General features: G+C 38.9%; 1 protein-coding gene and 1 non-coding gene across 3 annotated transcripts in view; both read right to left on the reverse strand.

The window, feature by feature from the left end:
- The window catches only part of PTPRN2 (protein tyrosine phosphatase, receptor type N2), a 622865-nt gene that overhangs the window by 18398 nt on the left and 590074 nt on the right, over positions 1-14393 (reverse strand). For both annotated transcript variants that reach the window (XM_025148316.3, XM_025148315.3), the window contains exons 19-21: positions 14218-14384; positions 8204-8257; positions 6080-6144 (exon numbers count right to left, since the gene is read on the reverse strand). In XM_025148316.3, coding sequence (XP_025004084.2) covers positions 6080-6144; positions 8204-8257; positions 14218-14384 — 286 coding nt within the window. The remainder of the gene's footprint in view (positions 1-6079; positions 6145-8203; positions 8258-14217; positions 14385-14393) is intronic.
- On the reverse strand, positions 11282-11368 carry MIR153-2 (microRNA 153-2). The gene has a single exon (NR_031412.1). It is a non-coding gene; the product is annotated as a microRNA 153-2 (primary transcript).

Below are 14393 nucleotides of genomic sequence, written 5' to 3' on the forward strand. Positions count from 1 at the left end.
TCTCCTCCTTAGTTTCAGTCAATGACCTCTTGTTTTCAAATTAGTCACTATCTCAAGCTGCTTACTGACATCAATATATTCCTTTCAGGGTCTTCTGACGCTCTATGGGGACCCCCCTTCGTGCTCCCTTTCCCAAGGAATAGACCATGTCTGATCAGTCTTTCTTCACAATTCCTTTCCCCCAAACCCTGAATAATTAGGTTTGCTTTCTACCACCATTTCCTAGTCTCAATTCTTTTCCAACAAAATCCCAAGAACAAAAAATAAGTACAATATATATATATTTTTCAAAGTAATCCCTGAGCACTAAACTATTGAAAAGAATACAAAACAAAACAAAGAAATTACATCAATAATTTCCTCCCCCCCCCCCCCCCCCCCCCCCCCCCCCTTTTAAATCTCTATATTCATATAGGAAATCATGTAAAAACACAGTCCCCACATCACATGCAGGGTAACAACCAACTACACCTTCCCCATGGTCACTCATTAATTTTAGTAAAAATGTGTAGAGTATGCTAGGTTTTTAATGTATCTTCATATTATTTTTTTACTAATTGATGAGTGTGTTGACAAGAATATGTCAAAATTTCAAAACTTTATGCATTAAAATATATTTTGAAAAAGAAAAAGAATACTGTTCTAAACAGGTTTTTTTTTTCCTAAATAGTGAGAGTTTCCTAAGCATCACAGGCTGGACCATAAAAAAACACCCTATACATTCCCTATACACTTCTGCATGTAGCTGGGGGCCCAGCTCTCATTGTGATTAATTGTCTGCTGGGAAAGGCTGCAAGAATGAGCACTATTTGCCTAATTGTGTTTCCAGGGTAACTCATTACATAAAAGTTACAATACATAAATGCAGCTCATTTGAAAAACAGACCTTATAACATATGATATGTTTACAAGGACACCAAGAACTTCCTTCAGAAATTGAAATAGTCACGTTTCAGATTTCCATCGTTAACATTACTGCTAAGAACTGAAGCAGTCTTGTGGGTAGCTCAATATCACACAAAGTAAAAGCTAATTTTTATGGCTTTGCCAGCCTGCATCTTTTCCTAGTGATAATCATCCGTCTCATGCAAACGTCAAAAAACAGTGATGCAGTAGATCCAGATTTACAACATGAAAATAATTGCATTCTAAAATTCTGATTTTTTCCTGCTATAATTTTTTTTTCTCAAGAATTAGAATTATTTCTAATCCCACTCCTTTCTCTCTTAACACTAAATACACTTCTTTAAAAAACAAAATCTCTCTAATTATACTACATATTCCCTCAACCAGCGTTACGCTTGTAGTATTTGAAGCTTTATTTTCATGCGAGAAAGTGGATTCTGGGCTGAATACTCTCTCCTTCACCAAGAACATGTCAGAAATAGAATGCTCTGGACTTGAATCTGTACAACTGAAAACAAGAGTATTCCCAGAATCTGCATGAGGATTGAAAAATAAGCAGACTGAATCCATTTCAACATGTATATGGGCAATAATTTTCTTTCATAAAATCCCTTCAGAGAGGAACCAACTCAGTGACTTCATTACAATCACTAAATTCACACATTAGATAAACAAAACTTCAACAAGCATTTTGATTAGCCAAAATCATTTGATCATGATGAGTCAGAAGGTGACTCTAGGAATCTTTTGCTTTGTCTTAAAATGTCATTGTAGAAACTGCACCTGCTCAGAAGCTGACTCACAAGACCCTCAGACAATAGTGTGATGGGGGCAAGGAAAGGACTTTGAGAGATAACCTGTGCAGTCAGCTCAGGCCAGAGTGCGTGTGCTTATCAATTATAATCCAAGCTTTTGAATGGGAGAGAAGAAACGTTGGTTCGCCTTCATTACATCAAATCTTTTTGCTGGGTTTTAGAATTCTGAAATCAATACTTTAAAAGGAGTTGAAAATTCATATTCACTTTCCCTTTGACTCATCTCATTCCAGCTAGTTCAAACACAAGAAAATGGATGGTCAGCAAACCCCAAACAGCTGCCAGCTGGATTAATATCTAAAAATCAAACTTTTATCAACATTGTCCAAGCCTCCCAGTTCAGAAAAATGAAAGGAGGAAGATCCATCATTTTATTATTTTCTTTTTCATGCCAGAAACACTTAGTAAAAATGCCTTGAAATATATCAGACCTTCAACTACTAAAATATGACTGCAGGAAGGACAAGAAATTAGAAAATTCACAAATTTGCTGTAGATAAAAAAAACAAACCCCATACTCATCAGCTCAGAGTTACTGTGAATTTGGGTTAAGAAGGAATATCAAGTAGATTCATCTAAAACAGTTCATCCTCTTTAGTAAAAAAAAGATAAAACCTGTAAACACATAAAGAACATTAAAATTCTTAGCAGAAATCACCCTCAGAAAAACAGCCTGTCAAAAATCCAGTGAGTACTGTTATCTACAAAAACAACCGATTCTCATTTTCTGTACTTATTTGAGTCATGAAAGCACCCAAGGAGCTGAAATACATCTTACGAACCTCGCACTCAAAACTAAAATGTGCCCTAACCTGTCTGTCAGGGAAATCAGAAGTGGCTTTGGTAACTCTTCTAACAGTCTTCATATTAATTTAAAAATAGCACGCTACTGTAAGGCCAGGCTCCACACCACATAGTTTTTGTTATTACTTTGATAGGGACAGGACTAGGGCCTTCTAACTGCTCTGCTCACGAATATTGCAATAAGAATAACTATGGCAATACAGTATATGATATACAGAAGCACTGGGTTGCTGCAACAACTAAGCAGAAGTACATCCTTGCATTTAAAACTTTCCACTGACACGACACAGCAATGACAGAGCTGAATAGACATCATTGTTCTCTCGCTGTTCCAGTTCCTAATAAGATTATTTAATGTGGCTATTTGGAGTGAATGCACAGATGCAGCCATTATAGTTATTGCAGAGAGAATAGCGAAATTCATTAAAACCTTGACCCAACAGGAAATCCTCCATGCTGCCGTGCTGCTGGGGGAGGCCTGTGGGCTGGCAGGCAGCTGAGACCCGGCCCTGGCCTGGGGGCTGCAAGGCCTCTGAGGTAACATTGCCACCCCCTCCACTTCTCCTGTGCATGAAAATAAGGTGCCTTGCTTTTTTTTTTTTTTTTTTAAATTTTCATGTTTAATTTCACTCTTGCTTTCTCAATGGAGCTGCAGCTGCCAGCCTGGTGTGGCAGATGTTGAGCACAAAATCCTCAGTTTCTTTCTCCCTGCTTTAGGAGCAGGTCACTTGCTGGTGGTTTTCAGCATGTAAAATAACACGAGGCACAGCAACAGGCGAGATAGGAGGAGATACCAATTTATAACATGCTTAATAGACTAAGTATTAGTACTAATTCAATGAGCAGTAGGGGAAAAAATTGTTAATGACAAAGGCATTTACAGTTAACTGTCTAAGAGAATGTGGGGAAGTAAATCATTACATGAAAAAGGAGCTCCTTTTCTCCATCTACCCTATTAAAAACCCCACTAAAGAGCCAAGGCATTTATTGATTGCTTTCTACTTTCCCACTGCCGAAACTAAGTACTCCCCTATTTACTTTGATTTAAAAATGCATTATTGTCTACTTTCTAATAAACCAGACAGTGGAACAAGAAACTCAAATTATTCTAAGTTTATTCTTAAAAGTCCCTTTTTTTTTTTTTTTTTTTTTTTTTTGAAAGACTGAAGGCCTTAATCCTTAAAAGCCTTTTTGAAAGAAATGTTACTAGATGCTGGCCCTGCAGCTGGGCCCAGATTGAAAGTGCACTTACATTTTTATGTTTAGCACTGAAGGACTCTGAAGTTAGCCCTCGCACTCCACATAAAAGCTTTGGAAACGGCATTCTTTGCCACTCGTGCAATTCATTCTCTAAGAAAAGGAAATGGAAAGAAAGATTTCATGTCCAGGGCTTCAGGCCTTTGATCATTTGATGAACATTGGATCCTCAACCTGGGCCTCCAGCTTCTCAGGCCAGACAAAGAGGGCCCCGGCCGCACAGGCTGGGCTGCGGTTCCCTCCCGAACAAAACCTTTGGTGGCCGCACAGTGTGACAGCCTGGGAAAGGCCCACCTCAGCAGGGCTGAGATGCTCGCTCTGCCCTTTGATCTTTCATTTAAACCCCAGCCAAAGCACCAGGTCAGGGGATTTCGTGCTGCACACCCCCATCGGCAGAGGGGAGCAGGTCAAGAACAAAATGGGGGTGACCGATCTCCAAAAAGCCCTATGACGCCTTTCTCTGGCCAGTTTCACATGACTTGTCTCGTATTGTGAAACACTAAGCCCGCACTTAAAATGGAATTTGACATTACATGGTACAATGGAGTCAATAAATGGCATTCTTCAGTGCTTTTACAACAAAGTCAACCCTCCCTTAAGTGGCTGAAAGCCCGGAGCTAGAAAATACTTCTCATTTACTTTTTTATGCAAGTAAATTGTATATGTTTTAAATCTGGTTTTCATCACAGCTTCATGTTTCTGATGACTGAAGTGAGCTGAACAACTACCTAACAAAGGTGTATATTAATTTTACTTCATACCATTGCTCCTGCTTTCAAAGACCAGGCTGTCACATGGAATGGAACAAGTGCTGAAAATATCTCTGTATTTCCTCACAGAGGGAAAACCTATTTTCCAGTGAGCATGAAAAACTGATCTCATCCCACTGGAAAATCTTCAGGGCATGGCTAAGAAGAAAACAGACCCACTTCTTTTAACATCAGGACCAAGTTCCTTTGGACCATTATGCTCACAGGCACAAAATGTGCCCCTTTATGTCCATGTGTGACCAGACGTTAACAGTCAGAATACAGAGAGGAAAAAATGCTAAAGTCTTCTTTCTGAAGGAGCACCGCATCAGTATGTCCCACAGGACTGTGATATGTGGATGCAATAGATGACTGCAAAGCATGGAGTGTATTTTTAAACCACAGCTAAAAATAAGACTATATTACGAGGTTTTCAACAACTGTGAAATGATTAGAAGCCAAAGGACTAAATACAACTTCTCCAAATAAATTACTTTATGTTTTTACAGTAATCCTTTTTCTATAAATACAAACACATTGTGCTTAATAACAGATCAAGGCAGCTTACGAACTCAGCATAGGAATCAAGAAAGGCAAATGACAATTTATTTATTTATTTTCTTCCTCACAGGCTACTCTTCCTTCCAAAATGCAGTTCTATAACAGTGTGATACAAACATGGTCAAAGGCATGGGGAAGGGACATGACAAATCAAGTTCACTAGTACGCCAGGTTTACTTGCCCACTTTTATCCTCCCTCCTTTTAAAGACAATATCAGTATTAGAAACGTGGTTTAGTTCTACCATAAAGAGATTATTTTAGGGTATCTCAAGCACTTCCCACTGCAAACCATTTAGTGATCAATAAGATAATGATCCCAATCTCTAGAGGATCTATAGGCACTGCTTTTAACAAGGAATAGTATACATTTACGATAGGACAGATGATTTCCTACTTCACAAGTTAAGTAAGTTTTCCAATGTTGAACAGACAGTGGCAGAATTGTGAACTAGATAACTTATTTTCAGTCCCATGCATTGGTCACTGAAGCTTTTTTCCTCCTAGAAGACAAATCTGTGCACAAGGGAGCTTGTCTGGTACCAGCTCTTCAAGGCAATACAGTGATAATGGGGAGCTGAACAAAGAAAATGAATTGTGCTTGACCATCATGGCTGGATAGGTGACAGCAGAGTGGGCCAAAGTCATGAGGCATCCCAGGACCTAACCCACACAACCATTAAGCAAGATTTGTTCAGCCTCAAAGTACCTTCTTCTAAAAACTGTAATAACTATTTTCAGTGAGGAAAAGTTAAAAAATTCAAAGAGTTCTCAACAGCTCAAGAACATCTGTTCCTTCAAAAAGCATTTGCATTTGGGTTTGTTGTTTGAAATCATTATGAAAATAAAAACTTAAGAACATTCAGGAAAATGTACAATTTGCCTCTAATTTATTCTCAGGTTTTCTGTGAATATTGCTCCCCACGTTGCCATGGCAACACAAGCACATCTTTCGGTACAGAGGAAGTAACAAGCCTTTTGATTCTCACCTTTAGCCATTTTATTGAGAACCATGTCAATTAGAATGTAGGTTCCACTTCTTCCTGCACCATCACTGCCAACAGAAAGGGAAAAAGAAAAAATAAAGCCTATCAATGTGCATCTCAACTCAACATAAAGGTACCTGGCATTATGTTATATTCTTACATAGGAGACAGAGGATTGAATGAGGGTAAATGTAGGGTACTGAGAAGGAGAGAGAAAGCTCGCCCTGAATTAACACTAGCTGTCTGGGGAAGATTAGCCTGCATCGATAACGGGGCTTTGTTTTGGGTTTTCTTTTAAACCAAGTTGCATTTATGCTATAAAAACATTTTAAACAAAAGTGGAAAAGTCAGTAACTCTAAAACAGGACGGCATTTCTGCTCACAAAGTGTAGATATAACGTGCTTACAGTCACCTCCATATGAGTTCAAGAACCACAGAATAAGCCTAACCTAAGCATTATTCAGGATTGTCCCCAAATGCTGTGGATTACATTTGAACACTGTGGTCAGTGGGAACACATGCAGAGACCTGTCTAAGAACTGAAATATTTGATTAAAGATGGACTGCAGTCTTTCTTCGGTGTATATCACCTGTGCTTTTTCTTTTTATTTTTTGCTTTAACTCTTCCTTAGTCGCAATGACCAAAAGAAAAATTATCAAGTAATTCCTGAGAAACAGCTTTAACTTTTCGTACCCTAAGTCATTCCTCAGAGATGTGAGACCAAGCCTTGGGATGGGAAAGGCTCCCTAACGTGAATGCAGCTTGTGTCCCTTTCAGACAGCAATGTGTAATTGCCAGCATGATGCTCTGTTAGCGCTGTTGTTAGCAAACATAATTGAGACTTTAAGTAAAAGCTTTTTTTCCTTCCTCCTCCAAAATTTTTTCAAAGGTGCATGTGTGACCAATTAGACTGTACGTAGGTTTATTAATTAAGCCATTATTTTTATTGATAGCTCAATTTGTGTACAAGTATAAATGAAAGGAAAAATAATAGAACAGTGTGAAGCATGTTATTACGTTCTGTTTATAGGCAGGCTGTGAAACTTAATTTTTGTTAAGTCTGTGTAGACTTTTTTTTTTTTTTTTTCTCTTTCAGTTCCTGGATCACTGCTTTAGAAAGAGGTAATGGTAATATATTTCTTTCCTATGGCTGTGAAGGGAACAAAGACACAATCTCATTAGTTAAGCTGAATAGCGAGAGACAAAACGGTGATCGAGTCCAATAAAAAAAAACCTACTGAACGAACAGTAGACATCTTCATCCATTATAAGAAAGAAGGTGTAGGAAACCTAAAAGGCTCTTCATTTGGCATCAAATATTTCTTTTCTCAGGCTTCCAAAAGGCAATGCAAAGGAGCCTGCTCCAGGCTGCTCTCAGCTGCAGAAGGCCTCCTGGCATCTGGTGAAGGCAACTGCCGAGCCACCAGCAGCACACATGCTCCCCCTCTTCCCTCCCACAAACAGAGGAATGCCACATGTCAAACAACCTGCCTCTCAGCAGGGCTATTTTTTTCTGCCTTCCTTGTCCACGAGGGTATCTTGAATAAATACGTATAACATTCTTCTTCTAATTTAGAATCCCTGAAACCAAACATTAACATTCCTATGGCAAAGTTTTCCACTGACCTGCCCAATAGGTTTTGTTTGCATCTTTGAGCGTCAGGCCCAAAGAGAAAGGTTTACTCAATCTGTGGGCTGGCTTCCACTCCCTAACACTGCCCTCACCTTACCACGATCAGTAAAAGAAAGAGAAGAAGAAAAAAACTTTACTGAGTGTGAATAAAATAAAGATGACTAAATTAGGAGGGAACACGTGGAAAAACAGTTCTTTTGGAGGAGATGATTGAAGGAATTGTAGTATTATTTGTATTTGAAAAAGTGGCTATACAGCGTTAGTTCAAGACATGACAACTACGAAATCACAGGTAATAATTTTATTATGAAAACAAACCCTAAGCATTATTTAGCATTAAGAGCCAGATGATTTATATTTAAACACCTTCAGCCTGCCCTACAATCTGTTTAGTGTTTCATCTAAAGCTTTCGTTTGCTTGTTTTGCTTACATCTATATTCACTTCTTGCACATAGAAATCTCTGTGAGGCTATTTTAGAAATCGTACTTGCCTGCAATGAACAACTACCGGACAAGAGCGACCCCTGTAGCACTTGTTTACTTTCCTGAAATAAAACAGACACAAAAAATTAATTAAGCATATTACATACTGCTTCTTCAGCCACATATCAAAAATAAGCAATAAGAAAAAGCAAATATTACAGTCCTTAAAGAAACTGTCTAATTCATAATCTCCTGACGTAACAAGCAGTTGTTACATACATAATCTTGTTTAAAGTTTGCTTCTGCCTGGCTGCTGTAGAGGTCCCAGATAACATCCCCTCTTGGCTAGGCAAATGAAATGATCTCCTTTCTTCAACGGTAGCTCCAAAAAGATTATCATGAGATGCTTTAATTTTAAAGCCAACTTTGAGTTCACGAGCTTGCTCAAAGAAAGACTGAGGGGCGTCAAGCTGAAGCCAAAATCAAAAATGGTGATTCCGGTATACTTTATATAACCCGTGCTGTTTTGTAAAACCAATTCCTTCCAAAACAGCAAATAGTAAACCTTCTGAAAAGCTCCTGACAAAAATCTAAAATGTATTCCATTTGTTGTAAAAATAAGTCAAACAATCTGTAAGATGTACTGCTTTGGGTCTAGTGCACAGGTCTTAAACATTGAATATTTATATGATTGCCTTCTCCAGCATTCTAGCTGAAGATTCTCGATGGCAAGAGAATATATCTGAAGCGAAACACTAAACGTACAGCTCTGTAAGTTCAACAAAGGCACCTAGTCTAAGAATAGAGTTTGCAACATTGGCTTAAATCTATTTAAATTGTCTTACAAAAACCAAAATCCCAAATCTTCTTTTCTGCTCCAGAACATATTTTGCATATAAAGTATGTTACGCATCCAAAGCCCATCAAATATGCACACATATGTTAACAAGGCAAGCTGAATAAAGGATTAAACAGTGAAACACTTCCTCAGGAAATCAAAACCATTCACTTTCCTTGTTGAGATGCTTGAGCTTACTAGGGCTAGAAGGTCTCCTATAAAACCACATCACAGGACAGCTTCTGAGGGATGCCCAGCCACCCCGATGGCGTCCAGCTTAGTGCAAGTGCTGCAGCAGATCCTAACTGCTGAACTGATGAAGTGAGCTGCTGGAATCTGGCAACTGCTACAATGTTATTACGAATTTTAAAGCATAACTAACCTCCTGAATCATTTAGTTCTTTCTTGGCTTTTCATCTATTTGCTGTCATCTGTGCTGTGAAAGCATGCATATAACATTGCTTACAGTATAGCCTGAAGATGCCTAAGCTTCTAAATCTGACAAGGAGTCTGGATACCTGGAACTAAATCCAAGCAGGCTACAGAGATGCTGATGACGGTGCAAGAAGCTGGAATTTCACATTCTGCTTTTTACTATTTAAGATTCTAACCAAATGTGATAGTAATATTAGGTTCTTGTAATAATTCCGTTTAAACTTTAGAATCCAGGATTCTTCACAATCCTTTCTCTTCTGTTCCTTTATGTAAATTCATACTCACATTCTGTCTGTTTTTATGTTCCTTCTATGCAAGTAATTAATGCCATAGAAAAACTTTCTATGAAATAAGTGGCAAGCCACCAAGAAGCACCTGAACTTGGAAATTATATAGGACACATATATGTCCATGCACACATACACAGGCACTATCAAGCCAAACACTTTTATAATTTCAATGACTTAAGCTGCAGTACAGTTTTAGCATGAATGAGTTACTTGATTCATGATGGTTGTACCTGAGGATCAGCTCCTTTTGTACGAGGGCTGCTCCAAAAGTAATGCCACCTATTTTATTATGATGGCCATCAACATCAGAGGTGGATGTTGGTGGTATGGCGGTAGAGGTTGAACCTTCCCACCAATACGCCATTCGGTTTTGCTGCTGTACAACAGATGGCAGCAGAGGGGCAGCCTGACAAAATGTCATCTGATGTGGAAGTGCATGTAAAGAAAAGGTGTGGAAGTGAATTCCTCCATGCGGAAAATACCGTACCCACTGACATTCATCAATGCTTGCTGAACATTTATGGAGATCAAACAGTGGATGTCAGCACACTGAGGCGGTGGGTGGTGCGTTTTAGCAGTGGTGACAGCAACATGAAAGACAAGCCACGTTCCAGACGGCCATGCAGATTTTTACAAGCATGGCATGCAGGAGCTTATGTTCATCACTGGTGAAATGGTGGTAACTATGTTGAAAAGTAGTGTTTTGCAGCTGAGAATTTGCTCTATCAAGTAGTGTTATTGCGCTGTTTGCATCTGCTGTACTGTCCATGGAAATAATTAGGAGACATTAATTTCGGAGCAACCTACGTACAATACAAAAGTCTCATTTTTATTTTTCACATCGTACAGTAGACTATTTTTGAAATGTCTCTAACATCATCTGATAAAATGAGTCTGCGTTCCCCACAGCAGCTGGCTATCCTCCCCCCATCACGTGCACTAGTAAAGAGTAGTTTCTGCATTTAGTAGATTACATAAAGGCTAAGAACTAGAGGGGTATTTACCATTTCTTTTTCTGCTTGTGTGGTTCCTTTGTTCCCAGGCACCGCTAATATGATACTTGCATGTTGTGACTAGCCACCTACCACAGTCCTAATATACTTTCAGTGACAAATTGAACTAAACCTATCAGAAAATCAGACAATCAGAGACGCACATTAGGGAAAGACACCTTATGTTTATCAGTTTTATTGAAGGGTTTCAAACATTTTCATTATCACACATTTCAGAAAACACATTAGAACAAAGGGTCTCAATCCAGCTGGTTCATAGCTTTCTCTGTATATAGTGTAAGAAAATATTTAGTACTGCAGCAACATCTCACTTCATTCTTAGTTCTGGCTAATGAGAGTGAGCTGAAAATTCATCAATAAGCAAAGTTCTTGAATGTTGAAGAAAATATATATTATATATATATATACATATACAGGAAGAATTAACTTAGAAAGAATGATTAGTAATACAAACCAACCCTTGGCTCATTGAGTGAAAAAGAAATCATCATGCAAACCATCAGCAAGCAAAGGTCAGAGGTCGTTAGAGGCTCAGAAAAGGGGTTTCCCACATTGTCCCTGCAGCAGAGTCACAGTTTCCAATGATCACTTTTGTGACTATGCAACTGGGCTCATATTACTAGCTGCAACATCACAAAAATGACACTGGCAACCGCTAATTAGCTGGCAAAATAAGAATTTGTCCATTTTTAAAGTGAGCAGTGTTAGTAAATGCCATTGCACACAGCAAGAAGTGATAGCATAATAGATATATAGTTTAAGCAAAGCCCTCACATGTGATGCTAATTATCTTTTAGCTTAGCAGTCCCTCTTTATAGTGTAAATGTGCTCCCTCTGGGCTCAAGAAATATTTAATTACACATATCAGTGCATGACTAACAAGCTAGTCCAGAGCAATAATGATTGGTCTATTGTTCAAAATGAAATTAGGACTCCAGAAGCATTTAAAACTGACCAGTGGTTTCTGCAGTAGCCTCACCTCTCAGGGACTGTCTTTTGTACAGATTTTTGAGATATGTAAAATAATCTCTTTTTGGCAACTTATACCTGCATTATGAAAGTATGATAGATTATTCCCCAAGGTTTAATGTGTCTGCTAGATTCTAAAACGCTGATACATAGCAAGAGAAATGTAAGCTTTCAGTTTTCAAAGAGACTTGCAAAATTTACGTGAATAAAGATTGTAAGGTCCATATTTCCACAGACTCTGGGCAAGGTAATTTTGGGAATCCAATTTTTCTTGGTGATGAATTATAAAAAATAGAGGGTTGGTTATGTATATGCTTAATTTCATATATGTATGTGAATATATAAATATACACACATATCCATATATATATACAAACACACTGAATGCACATAGAAACATAGATTAAAGGAAATGAGAGCAGCCCCTTCCTAGCACCACCTTACTGTGAGTATGGCAGCGCTGTCAGACATTTATTCTGGGGGCTTTATGACTCAGCTGTTGTAATCCAGCAGAGCTTGTACTTTAAATAGGAAGCTTCAGGTGCAAACATGTATTGTATAAATGAATGCCAAATACATTCCCTTTTTTGTCCTTAAAAACTAGCGACATCAGATGACCAAGAAAACTGAGATTCATAGACCAGCCATTGTGCATGCCAAAATTCCTTTTCAGAAGGAATTTTACTATGCATCCAGTATTATGAGTTCATTGTACAAAATCTGCACGTAGCAAATGATTACAGTACCCTATGCTGGACTGCGAATACATATTAAATGAACACTCAGAATTCAATTAAATCTTAACAGGTTCATTCCCATACTTGCTTTAAATGGAAAGAATAGCAACTCAGCTACTTCTCTCATCTAGTTGTAATTTTGCTTTTTCAAAGTATTGTTCAGTATGTCTTCAACATGGCTATTTAACCCTTACACACTATCTCCAAGCAGCCCTTTCTTGGTGATGCAAACTGTGACACCTAACCCTGCAGTTCACAGATGGACCTCAAGTCTTATCGACTCAAATGGGAGTTGAGGTGCTCCAAGCTTCAGATGTTCTGGTTGTATAGGCTGATTTATAGTCAAGTGATACCAAATTTCCCACTAACTTCAAAAAGCAGAATCAGACACCGTGTTGAACCAGTGCTGCAGCCTTGCACAGCTTAGCGAAACCCACTTAGCATTTTCATTGCAAAAATTCACTACAGGCAACTTCTACAATACCACAAGCAAAGGAAAATCAACTTATAAAAATCACATTAAAATCTGTACTTGAACCCAGAAAAGAGAACTTTGGAAAAAAATTCAGTTACAGTTTCAACTCCATCCTATGACTGTGCTTCCTTCCTTCTTCCACTATGGCTCTAGCGGTGTGACTGGAGCATGTCCTTATGCTCTTACTTAGCCCCAGCTCTCAGTGACTGCTGTACTCCATCACTTGACTTGCAGTGCATGAGGTGGCTCTGCCTTGAGAATGCTTGCAATACATACAAGACTACTGGTGGATAAATGGTAGCATCTGGCCCTAAATTTTTAAGGGCGAAATTGTGCCAGCAGAAAACTGTGCAATCACGTCCTGCTTGGACATAAACCAGCTTATCACCTCAGATGCGTATCTGCATCAGAGCTCCAAGCACTGACTGAAAGAAACAAGATTGGACCTTTTGGGCCCTGAGCCCTATATAATCACTTCAGGGGGTTGTGGATAATATTGTAGCACAGAGAGGAAAATGGGAGATCCCAGAGGTTGCTCGTGGATTGAGAACCAACTCTTGAAACCTCCCAGAGATTCTTTTCATTAGTCATGAGCGCACTGCAGTGGATTAGTGGGAACGTACTAACGCCTACACATGGTGTGCTGGGCATGGTTTGCAATCAAGTGAAGATTATTTCTCTCCAATATTTATCATGCGTGGCTTTAATTTTCAAATTAAAATTTAGACAGGCACAGCAGACACGAGGGAAGGTGACAAGTTTTCACAGTTTTTGCCTTTGTCTGTGTGTATTTTAAAGCCACACTGCCTTTCTTTAAAATCCTAGAGGGCATGCTTTGTCAACATTTTCATCTGCTTACTCTAATTTCCCCTTTTCTTCAACCAAAGAAAGTCTAGAGGCCTCACAAGCAAACACTACCATGGCAATGCCATTATTGCCATGTGACTCCAGCGTGATTTTCTCTTTAAGTGTGCTCATACAATGCACTCTATTTGTGAGATGCTTGCAATAAGGATCATGGGGGAGCCACACAGAAGGTCTGGAAGTTCCAGACAGCTAAATACTTGGAAAACAAAGAAGTACAGAAGCACTGAAGAGCTGTACGAAGGGAAGAAGGTAGCAATCTCTAAATGGGAACCGAGCGTATCTATTTGTGAGGCAATAGCAAAAATCAATCTATTGCAGATTTTTATGTTAGTTTATCATTGCAGCATCACAGGCTGAGGATGCCCTTCCAAAAGAGAACTATTAGAATTACAGCTAGTTTAAGTTTAGTTCCTCAGATTTGAATTGCCTTAAATAAACTTCTGCACTTTGTGCTTTACCTGCGGAAATCCAGTAGTGATCTTGTGGAAGCAGGAACTCTCTGATCATTCCAGCTGAGGAAATGGAACTGTGTCACCGTGCGGGTCTCATTTGTCTGCAGGTTCTTCAGGTAGAAGCTCCTCACCAGGAAATCCTCGCACCAGATGTGCTCAGAGACAAGGTTTACCTGCGCCCC

The sequence above is a fragment of the Gallus gallus genome, chromosome 2 (genome assembly GCF_016699485.2).
Source record: "Gallus gallus isolate bGalGal1 chromosome 2, bGalGal1.mat.broiler.GRCg7b, whole genome shotgun sequence".
NCBI lineage: Eukaryota > Metazoa > Chordata > Aves > Galliformes > Phasianidae > Gallus > Gallus gallus.